The 11086-nt window shown below is 47.5% G+C and overlaps 1 protein-coding gene across 2 annotated transcripts in view; it reads left to right on the forward strand.

Annotated features, from left to right (window-relative positions):
- Positions 1 to 7816, forward strand: part of PLA2G4D (phospholipase A2 group IVD) — a 30866-nt gene extending 23050 nt beyond the window's left edge. For both annotated transcript variants that reach the window (XM_004274114.3, XM_033435713.2), the window contains 7 exons: positions 2998 to 3115; positions 3480 to 3617; positions 3834 to 3941; positions 4089 to 4280; positions 4553 to 4719; positions 5360 to 5546; positions 6654 to 7816. In XM_004274114.3, coding sequence (XP_004274162.1) covers positions 2998 to 3115; positions 3480 to 3617; positions 3834 to 3941; positions 4089 to 4280; positions 4553 to 4719; positions 5360 to 5546; positions 6654 to 6880 — 1137 coding nt within the window. In that variant the 3' untranslated portion in view covers positions 6881 to 7816. The remainder of the gene's footprint in view (positions 1 to 2997; positions 3116 to 3479; positions 3618 to 3833; positions 3942 to 4088; positions 4281 to 4552; positions 4720 to 5359; positions 5547 to 6653) is intronic.
- The last annotated feature ends 3270 nt before the right edge of the window (positions 7817 to 11086 follow it).

The raw sequence follows: 11086 nt of genomic DNA on the forward strand, positions 1-11086 counted from the left end.
ACGGGCTCAGTAGCTGTGGCTCGCAGGCTCTAGAGCACAGGCTCAGTAGTTGTGGTGCACAGGCTTAGTTGCTCCGCGGCATGTGGGATCTTCCCGGACCAAGGCTCAAACCTGTGTCCCCTGCATTGGCAGGCAGATTCTTAGCCAATAGGGAGTCCCTCTATTCCATTCTAATGGGGCTCATTCTCTATCCCTGTGCCAATCCTGCCCTGGCTTAGTTACTACCTTTGTGATAAATCTCAGTTTCTGATAGGGCAAATTTACCCCCATCTGCCACCTTGGTTCTCAGAATTATCTTGGCCACTTTTGGCCCTTTGCCCTCCTATATACATAATAGAATCAGTTAGTCAAGTTTCATGATAAATATTGTTGGGATCTTTGTCGAAATGGCATGGAATTTATAAAACCAACATAATTACTTGAAATGTTTTTATCTTATTAATATATCCCATGTATTCTTTGGATCTACTGTTCAAGTTCATGTTTGGTTTTGAGGGTGCTGTGTTTTATTAACTGACTTTTCTGCCTGGTGGCAACAATTAATTACTATAGAGTGGGGAAAGCTTGTTTTAACAGTTCATTTTATGAAGTGCTAGAAAATGCAATTTGATCCTAGGCTGTAAAGAAGACATATTTAATTACATTTGATCCTCCAGTAATGACTTAATACATGGTTTTATGTACACAGTTTGTAGTCATTTTAAAAAAGACAAACTTATTGTTCACAAGAATAAAAATCCTTGCGATATTACTGAACATCAACGCATTCTTTAAAATGAGTACCCATGCAGTTTAAAAAATTTTGTCACAATGTGAAAGCTTTGCAAATATTGTTTCTTTTTTTTTCTTAGTCATCATGCTTTCTCTCTTAAAGCTCACATTTTTAAAATAATTCTTTATTGAGAAAAATTTAGTGTTGATTTCAAATTTGCCTTTAGATAAAAATAAGTATTTATTATCTCTATACTGTACTGAGCTACAGTACCAAAAGTCATTTTAAGTGGTCAGAAAATATAACTCCATATATAACAAATCACAATTTCATTAATACTAAGTATTATTAGAGAAATATTATACCCTGAAACTTAGAACAACTTACTTAGTCTATATACTTTTATAATATTACTTCAGTTTTTATAAAAACCCACTTACAAAATACACCTGTTGTAATCAGTGCTTCTCAAATTATCTCTTTGAAACTTTGTTTTTACTCTCTTGCTGGCAAACACTGAAAGGCTTAGAAGCTGCTCACCATTCTTCAAGGAGAAACTTACAGTTTTTCTCCTATCTTTTCCTGAGTTAAAAAGGTCTTACATATTTTTCTTCAACTCTAGACAAAAGGTTTTATATACAGTTTAGTGCCACCCTGTGCAAGACCCAGATCACACTGACAGACCACCAACTGCACCCAGCTCCCACACTCCAGGTGGGACCCTTGAGTCATCAGAGTGGTGTTCTGCAGGGTTGGGGACCCTCATTTGGAAACTGGGGGGGGTGCGGGTAGAGATCCAGAGACTTGCCATGACTTACTGGTGAGCTATTAAAAGGAAAAGGAATACTGGGTGCTGTTTCAGTTGATAGAGAGGTGTGCTGACCCTTTTCCAAGGCTTTCCCAGGGCAGAAATTGCATCTGTAGTAAAAGATTTACACGTCAAAAGAGCAGGCAAACAGGATTCCTAAATAAAAGACTTTGAGAAAGGAAATCACAGGTATTCATCAAGCCCCCTCCCTCCTCAGCACACATACATACTCACACCCACAGGACTAACTTGTAAAGATAACAAATGCTCAGTGCCAGGCCGCTTGAGCCGTATTTGGAGAATTTCCTGTGGATTCCCCATAACTCAAGTCATATTGGATACCACTGAAGAACTGGAGGAAAAGGTGACTGTGACCTGAGTGCTCTCACTGTGTGACAGAGGGCTGCCAGGGGAAGGGAAGCACACCAGGTGTGCTGAGGCTTTGTCATGGGTGTGGGAGCCGGACTCCCTGTTGGATGGGCTAGGCTAGAGTCCCGGGATGCACATCCGGCTGATCATCAGAATCACCTGGGGAGGTTTTAAAAAGACAAATTCCTAAGTGGCTTCTGATGATTCTCAGAAGAGACCCAGTAATCTGTATCTTTAACTCTAAGTAAATCTGATGATAAAGGTTGATATGGCAGGGTGGGAACCTCCTAGGTCTAGCTGCTGAGTGGGGTGCCTTCCAGCTCAGAGAGCCTAAGACAGAGGTGGTGCGTTCATGGTACACATACGGCTCCATGAGTAACAACCCAGGGCCTGTGGCAGCAGGATCCTTCCCCAGGTGGGGTCCCAGGCAGTCACCACCCTTAACCTTGCTGAGGCTTGAGATGAACTCTATTTTCATTTCTGGTCTGGGATAGAAGGAGACCTTTCTGTTCCCCTAGAATTCAGTGAGGCTCTGTGGAGGCTTCCCCAAAAGGCAAGCCAGAGTCCTTGCCAGAGTTTGGAGTTCTATTGGAGGGAAAATTAGAAACAAAAGGCAAGGATAAATAGTGGGGTACAACTTTGTACTGTGCAAAGCAGGAAAGGTGGAGATGAGGATGTCAGGAGAGTGTTTGGCAGGGGCTGAAACTTGAACTAGTCCAGATGAACCTAGAAGGGGCAGCCCATCCCCTGGCAGAGCTTACAATGTACACTGAAGGGGGATTTCTGAGTCCTTTCTGGAAAGCAGCGTCTGTGTGCGTGTGTGTGTGTGTGTGTGTGTGTGTGTGTGTGTGCGCGCGTGCCTTTGTGCCTCTGCGTCAGGGTCCATGTACCCTCCATGCTTCAACCCATAAAGATGGGCCACTGGAACCACAGGATGCAGGGGTGGGTGTCACTGTTGACACTGTGGTCCTTGTGAACAGTGCTGTCTGCAGATACGCAGTGCACAGCCCTACGTGGAGACCCCAACGCTCCTCACCCCCAGCCTGTGCTCCCACCCTGCCTCCAGGGTGCTCCCAACCTTACTTTGGCCCTCATGCCCCCACCCCAGGTGATGGATCAGAAGCTGTCAGGACAGAGAGCTGCGCTGGAGCGGGGCCAGAACCCTCTGCCCCTCTACCTGAGCCTCAATGTCAAAGAGAACAACCTGCAGACCCCGGACTTCAAGGGTACAGTCCTCAGTACTGTCCACTCCACCCTCCAACACACACACGTGCATGCACACCTCCTTTGCACCCTGAGGGCCCCCAGAGAATTCACACAGGAAACTCCTGCACAGATGGCCAGCCTTCTGGAAGGATGGTGGTTCTGATTGCCTGATGAGGCAGCCTGTAGAGCTCGCCGTCCTGGGGCAGGGCTGTGGTGGTGAGGATGTAGACAAGGGGCTGGGTGGGGGAGAGGTCAGCTCAACAGTCAGCCGGGCTGGGAGGAGGCGGAGGCCTGCTGGGGGGCAGTGTCTTTGGCCCTTGTCAGAGCTGGGGCTCCCCAAACCCACTGTCCTTTCATTCCTGCCTTTCCCTCCTGGCCCCTCAGAGTGGGTCGAGTTCTCCCCCTATGAGGTTGGGTTCCTGAAGTACGGCGCCTTCATCCCCTCTGAGCTCTTCGGCTCGGACTTCTTCATGGGGCGGCTGATGAGGAGGATCCCTGAGTCCCGCATCTGCTTCCTGGAAGGTGAGTGGTCATCACTCTGAATGCCCTGTACCCAGGTCTGGGCAGAGCACCCGGGGAGGGCAGATATTGAACCGGGGGGTAGGGCCATTGCAGAGGCAGCCTGCTCCCCCTCCTATTCTCCATCTGCACTCAAGGGTGGGGACCACTGCCTTCCAAGTGATGGGGGGCAGGGCACTGAGGCCTAAGGCTGACCTCTCTTGGGAGTTTGGCCTTCAGGTATCTGGAGCAACATTTTCTCCCTGAACTTGCTGGATGCCTGGTATAACCTCACCAGCTCCAGTGATGCCTGGAAGCAGCACATCAAGGACAAGATCAGGAGCCTGGGTAGGAAAGGGAGGCACTGAGGGGAGCCTGCGGTGAAGCCGCTTCCCCTTCAGATGCTACCGGGTCGGCGGGGGGGACTGTCGGGGGAGGGAGGGCCAGGCATTTCCAGACCCCTCAATGGACCAATGTCTTCTTCTCTGGGCTCAGAGGAATCTCCTCCCTCCTCGGGGACCTCCTCAGGGCCGGAGGCCTTGTGGCTCCAGCCTGGAACAGCGCTAGCCCAAATGTTGAAGGGCTTCCTGACGAGCAGACCACTCTACCAGCACAGCTCCAACTTCCTCCAGGGCCTCCAGCTGCACCAGGACTACTGTGCCCAGAAGGACTTCTCCACCTGGGCAGGTAAGGGCCACTGCCATGTGTCCCCAGGTAACAAGGTTGGGCTCCTGGGTGGAGATGGACCATGGCTGGGGCTGGCAGAGGCCTGGGTGGTCCCAGCATCCACTCCTGGGGTGTGGCTTGGAGGAGGTCTTGGGAAGGGCTGGGCTGGCACGTGCATTCAGGGAGTGACACCAGGGGTTAGAAGGGGACGTGGAGGCGAATGCAGTATAAGGGGTGGGTGGGTGATCTGTGTTGGACTGGCTGCCCCTGACTATTGCTACCTCTCCCATCAGACAGCCAGGTAGACTCCTCCACCAGCCAGCTGACCCCGCAGGATCCCCAGCTCTGCTTGGTGGATGCCGGCTACTTCCTCAACACCAGCTGTCCCTCCATGTTCCGGCCAGGCCGCAGGCTGGACCTCATACTATCCTTCGACTACTCTCTATCCTCGCCCTTTGAGGTGCCGCTGGTCACCCCATGGGAACCCCAGACCCTTTGCCCACCCAGGCCATGCTCCAGGGACGAGCAGCAGGGCCACTGGCCCAGACCTTCTGGGTCCCCAGGGGTAGGGAGAGATGACAGGCTGTGACTCAAAGGCTCCTGCCAGGGTTGGGAAGGGCTGTGGAGGTGCTGGGGCCCTGGGCTCCCAAGAACGGTAGACAGGGAGGAAGCTCGCCATGCCCACCCCAAGAGGAACCGCCGGACAGAGCTAGGAGGAGAGCCTGGCCTGTCCACGTCCATCCTCCCAGGGGCCTCCCTGAGGACTCTGGGGAAGGGGGTGGGTAGGGCTGTGAGACAGAAGTGGGTCCCCTACTGAGGCCCTGGAGGCTCTGAGATTGAATATCCCAGAAACAGCAATCCCATATGGGGTGCAAGATCTGTGCCCCACCTAAAGATTTTAGTCAAACAATACTGCAGACCGCCGGGATCCTTTGCTTCCCTCCGAGGCACTGTGTAGCTTGACTGGGCCACGAGCAGGACAGAATCAGGTTGTCTTGAGCAGTCAGTTTGGGCTGGAGCTGTCCTAGCATCTTCTAGAGTGCTGACCTGGGATGACTGGGAAGTAGCCATTGCTCTCTGAGCCCCCTCTGCCCCACCAGGTGCTGCAGCAGACGGAGCTAGACTGCCGGGCCCGGGGGCTGCCGTTCCCCCGTGTGGAGCCCAGCCCTCAGGACCGACGCCAGCCCTGGGAGTGCCACCTCTTCTCAGACCCCACCTGCCCTGATGCCCCTGTCGTGCTTCACTTCCCGCTGGTAAACGCCTCCTTCAGGGACCACTCAGCCCCAGGTGAGGCAGCCCCCTTCCTAACAGCCTGGAAGCCTGGCCCCTCAGAGGCACCGCTCTGGGCCCTCCCAGTGCCCCTGCAGCCAGCAGAGGTAGGAGTCTTAAGGCTAGTCCCACCCAGTCTGGGACATGGCAATACCCTGGCCTGTTGTGGATGCCCAGATCCCTGCAGAGGCCCTCCGTCTGCAAAGCCACTGGGCTGGTGTCCTCTTTGTCATGACCCCAGGCTCCTTTGGCCTCCCCCTCCCCATGCCCGTCACTACAACTGGGCTCTGCTCCCCCGCTCTATGGCAGGGGCCATGTATGGGAATCCCTGCACTGTCACCGTCTACCACTACTGCGCACCACATTGTTGGAGGACTTCCTAAAGGCCTCCCAGGCTGGACAGCCAGAAAAGAGAAGCCCCAGTCCCCTCTCTCTCAGATTCCCCTAAACCTGTCTGGGGTCACAATTAGCCTCTCTGTCATTCTACCGCAGACCATTCTGGGGTCCTTTCTCAGGGAGCTGGGCCTCTACTCCAGGGCCCCCGAAATCTGAACTCTCATCACATTCCTTATAATCCTCGCCTCCCACCAACTGGTCAGACTTTTATCCCCTTTTGATGGGAAAACCTAATTCTGCCTTTGTGCAATCTTCTGGCTTTCTAGTTCCTGCCATAATTCCAAACCTTCTAGCTTTACTCTTAACATGCTAAGCCCGCATCTTGGGAGTCTCTTTCTCTCTCAACAAAGACTGTTTCTTGCAAAGCAAAAGCTCTTTGGTTTTCAGATGCTTGCTTCCATCATGAGTTTTAAGAATCCACTCACTAACCTAAAGGGCTTTGTTTTTCTGCTGCTTCCACCTTACCCCTGGGGGTGAGGTGGATACCAGGGGGCGCCTGAACAGTGGAAGATGTGTAATGCTGTGAGAAAATGTGGGAAGCAGCACATGCTTCATATCTCAAAATAGCATCCTGCTATCCACAGTTACAGTTCTGGGCAAAGGACACAGGGCTGGGAGGAACCCCTTCAGTGGGGAGCAGCTCACCCCTGTGTCCAGCCACCAGGAGCCGTTCTGCCAGCTGTGGAGGCCTCTGGGCCCTGCGCCTAACCCCCTTCCACCCCTGGACAGGTGTCCAGCGCAGCCCTGCAGAGCTCCCGGCCGGCCAGGTGGATCTCACGGGGGACAACTCCCCCTATTCCATGTTCAACATGACCTACAAGGAGGAAGACTTTGACTGCCTGCTGCAGCTCAGTGACTACAACGTACGGAACAGCCGGGGCACCATCCTGCAGGCTTTGAGGACCTCTCTGAGGCACCGGGCCCCGGGGGCCAGGCCTCCAGGGCCGCAGACTTGAGACTTCTCGGGGTCCCCAAGATTTGAGGGCCACACTCTGATCCTGGGGGCTGGGGGCTTAACCCACCTGCAGTGGGTACAGCCACGGCCCTCACGGGGCTGGAGTTCCCGGGCTCTCCCAGGCCTGGGCCGCCTCTGCGGCTGGTCTCATCGCCCAGAGGGGCTGTGTCCCACCCAGAGTTCTCCCTCACCTTCATAGCTGGTTTGGGAGGAGCTGACAACAAACTCCTTATCAGGCCAGCATATAGAATAGCTGGTTCGACCAAACATTTACACGTAGTTCTTTTCACGCCTGAACAGAATGGAGTTGAGGTGCAAGCTGGAGGTGCCAGGCCAGGAGTGGAGACAGGCAGGGCAGGGGAGGGCCTGGAAGGTGGCTCCAGGTATCAGGAATCACAGTACATCCTGACAGGCTCCCCTTACTGCCTCTGCTCCTCTCCTCTTATACTATTTTTAGGCAACTTTAGTGAGATATAATCCACATGCCATATAATTCATCCATCTAAAGTATGCAATTCAATGGCTTTTACTATATATTCAGAGTTGTGAAAGCATCGCCACAATCAATTTGAGAACATTTTCATTAACCCAAAAAGGAACCCCTCATCCCTACACTGTCAACCTCAAACCACACCCACCCCAGCCCTAGGCAACCACTAATCTACTTTCTGTTTCTTTAGATTTGCTTATTTTGGACATTCCATATAGATGGAATCATAGAATATGTAGCCTTTTGTGTCTGGTTTCTTTCACTTAGCGTAATATTTTCAGGATTCATCCATGACGTAGCAGGTATCAGTACTTCATCCCTTTTATGGCTGTGTAATACTCCACTGTAGAGATATACCACACTTTATTCATGGGCTGATGGACATTTGGATTGTTTCTGCTATTTTGGGTTATTATGAATAATGCTGCTATGAACATTCATATACAATTCTTTTGTGTGGACAATGTTTTTAATTCTCTTGCATGTACACCTAGGAGTGAAATTGCTGGGCCATAGTCTTTTGAAGAACTGCCAGACTGTTTTCCAAAGTATCTGCACCATAGCTAGTGGGAAGCAGCCGCATGGCACAGGGATATTGGCTCGGTGCTTTGTGACAGCCTGGAGGGGTGGGATAGGGAGGGTGGGAGGGAGGGAGATGCAAGAGGGAAGACATATGGGAACATATGTTTATGTATGACTGATTCACTTTGTTATAAAGCAGAAACTAACACACCATTGTAAAGCAATCATACCCCAATAAAGATGTTAAAAAAAAAAAATTGGGTTAACAAAAGAAAATATTTCCATTTAAATGCAAATTTATATTGGTTATTTTTAATTTTATTATACTTTTATTGAGAGTAAACCAAAGTAGATTTACATTTTCAGGTGTTAATTATTAAATAAAACTAGATATCATTATTGTAAGAATATCGCTTTGTTTTATGAGCTTATGAAATGAACTTTTTCATCAAGTTTCTTGATCTAAAAGTAAATAACCTGTTTAAAGAAAATAGAATTGGTAGATTTAAATAACATGCCTATGTTTATGGGATTTTCTTCAGTGCTTTTAATGGAGTATTATGAAATGTCAAAGTAAAACTATGTGTAATTTGCCATTAATTATTGAATGCTTATTTAATTTCCATGAATATGTACTTTATCTGAAAACCAATTAAATATGAACACAGAGAGGATAAAAAAAAACAACAACAACAACAACAAAGTATCTGCACCATTTTACATTCCTGTCAGCATTGTATGAGGGTTCCACTTTCTCCACATCTTTGCCACCTCTTGTTACTGTCTGTCTTTTTTATTATAACTATCCTAGTGTGTGTGAAGTGGTATCTTGTATGTGTTTCCATAATGTTGATGTTAAGGATCTTTTCACATATTTATTGGCCTTTTGTATATCTTTTTTTTTTTATAAATGTATGTATTTATTTTTGGCTGCGTTGGTTATTCATTGCTGTGTGCGGGCTTTTCTCTAGTTGCAGCGAGCGGGGGCTACTCTTCGTTGCAGTGTGCAGGCTTCTCATTGCAGTGGCTTCTCTTGTTGTGGAGCACAGGCTCTAGGCATGTGGGCTTCAGTAGTTATGGCACGTGGGCTCAGTAGTTGTGGCTCATGGGCTCTAGAGCGCAGGCTCAGTAGTTGTGGTACACAGGCTGAGTTGCTCCACAGCATGTGAGATCTTCCTGGACCAGGGCTTGAACCCGTGTCCTTTGCATTGGCAGGTGGATTCTTAACCACCGTGCCACCAGGGAAGTCCCTGTATATCTTCTTTAGAGAAATATCTATTCAGATCTTTTGCCCATTTTAATTGGATTATTTGTCTTTTTGTTGAATTGAGAAAGCTCTTCATATGTTCTCTGATTTGATATATGATTTGCAGTGTTTCTCCCAGTCTGTGGGTTGTCTTTTCACTTTCTTGATGATATCCTCTGAAGCACGGAAGTTTCTGATTTTGATGGTTCCCAGTTTATTTAAATTTTCTTTTGCTGCTTGTGCTTTTGGTGTCGTATTTAAGAAGCCATTGCCTAATCCAAGATCATGAAGATTTACACCTATGCTTTCTTCTAATGGTTTTATCGTTTTAGCCCCTACATTTAGGTCTTCCATCATTTTGAGTTAACATTTGTATATGTGTGAAGTAGGGGTTCAACTTCATTCTTTTGCAAGTGAATATCCAGTTCTTCCAGCCATTTGCTGGAAAGGCTGTTCTTTTCCCATTGAATTGTCTTGACACCTTCAGTTGAAAATCATTTAGCTGTAAATGTGAGCGTTTATTTCTGGACTCTGATTCTATTTCATTGATCTGTTTGTCTATCCTTATGCTCATATCACAGTGTCTTCATTACGGTAGCTTTGTAGTAAGTTTTGAAATCAGGAAGTATGAGTCCTCCAACTTTGTTCTTTCTTTTCAAGATTGTTTTGGCTATTCAGGGTCCCTTGAATTTCCATATGAATATTAGGATTAGCTTGTCAATTTGTGCAAAGAAGATAGCTGGGGATTTTGATGGAGATTGAATTGAATCTATAGATGAATTTGGGGGGCACTGCGTCTTAATTTTAAGTTTTCCAATTCATGAACGTGTGCTGTCTTTACATTTATTTAGGTCTTTAATTTCCTTCTACAATGTTTTATAGTTTTCAGTGAGCAAGTCTTACACTTGTTTTGTTAAGTTTATTCCTAAGTATTTTGTTCTCTTTAATGCTATTATCAACTGAGTTCTTTTCTTAATTTTCTTTTTGAATTGCTCATTTCTATTATAAAGAGATAAAATTGATGCTTTTGTATATTAATCGTGCATCCTGTAATCTTGCTGAACTTGTTTAATGGCTCTAATAGTTTTCTCTTTTTCTTTTTTGACTCCTTAAGATTCTCTACATATAAGATCATGTCACCTGCAAATAGAGGTGGTTTTACTTCTTTATTTCTGCTCCAGATGCCATTTATTTCTTTTTCTTTTCCTGACTAGAACAGTATAATGTTGACTAGAAGTGGCAAGAGCAGACATACTTGTCTTGTACATAATATTGGAAGGAAAGCATTTTTTCTTAGATGCCCTTTAGCAGGTTGAGGTAGTTCCCTTCTATTCCTAGCTCCTTTAGTGTTTTTTATCATGCAAGGTGTTGAATTTTGTCAAATGCTTTTTCTGTGTCTATTGAGACAATCATATTTTTTCCCCTTTATTCTTTAATGTGCTATGTGGCAATAATGGATTTTTGGGATGTTAAACCAACTTGGCACTACTGGGATAAATCCCACTTGGTCATGGTATATAATCCAGTTTATGTATTGCTACTATACTCACTTATGATCTCCCACACTCAAAGGGGACACACACACACACACTCACATACAACTCTGGCTGCCCTGGCAGCATGTAGGTGTCACAGTGACAGACCGTGGCCCTCATCGGATGACCTCTCCTCAGGACATCCTTCCCTCTGTCTCTCATGTATTTGGCTTTATTTTGATTCTACAATTTCTCCATTTTATCACAAACTCTTATTTTTCAGTGATGTCGATGATGGTATCTACTGGCTTGAGTAGGAAAACACACTCCAGTTTCTCCTTTATTTCTCAAACAGAACACTTCTGACACTTCTGGTCACCAAAGGAGTGGGGCTTTCTTCCACACCAAGCGATTCTCTGCAACATCAGCTGGGTGTCCTACAATTCACCTCAATTCTGACACTATCTACCTGGA

The sequence above is a fragment of the Orcinus orca genome, chromosome 2, assembly GCF_937001465.1.
Source record: "Orcinus orca chromosome 2, mOrcOrc1.1, whole genome shotgun sequence".
Classification (NCBI taxonomy): domain Eukaryota; kingdom Metazoa; phylum Chordata; class Mammalia; order Artiodactyla; family Delphinidae; genus Orcinus; species Orcinus orca.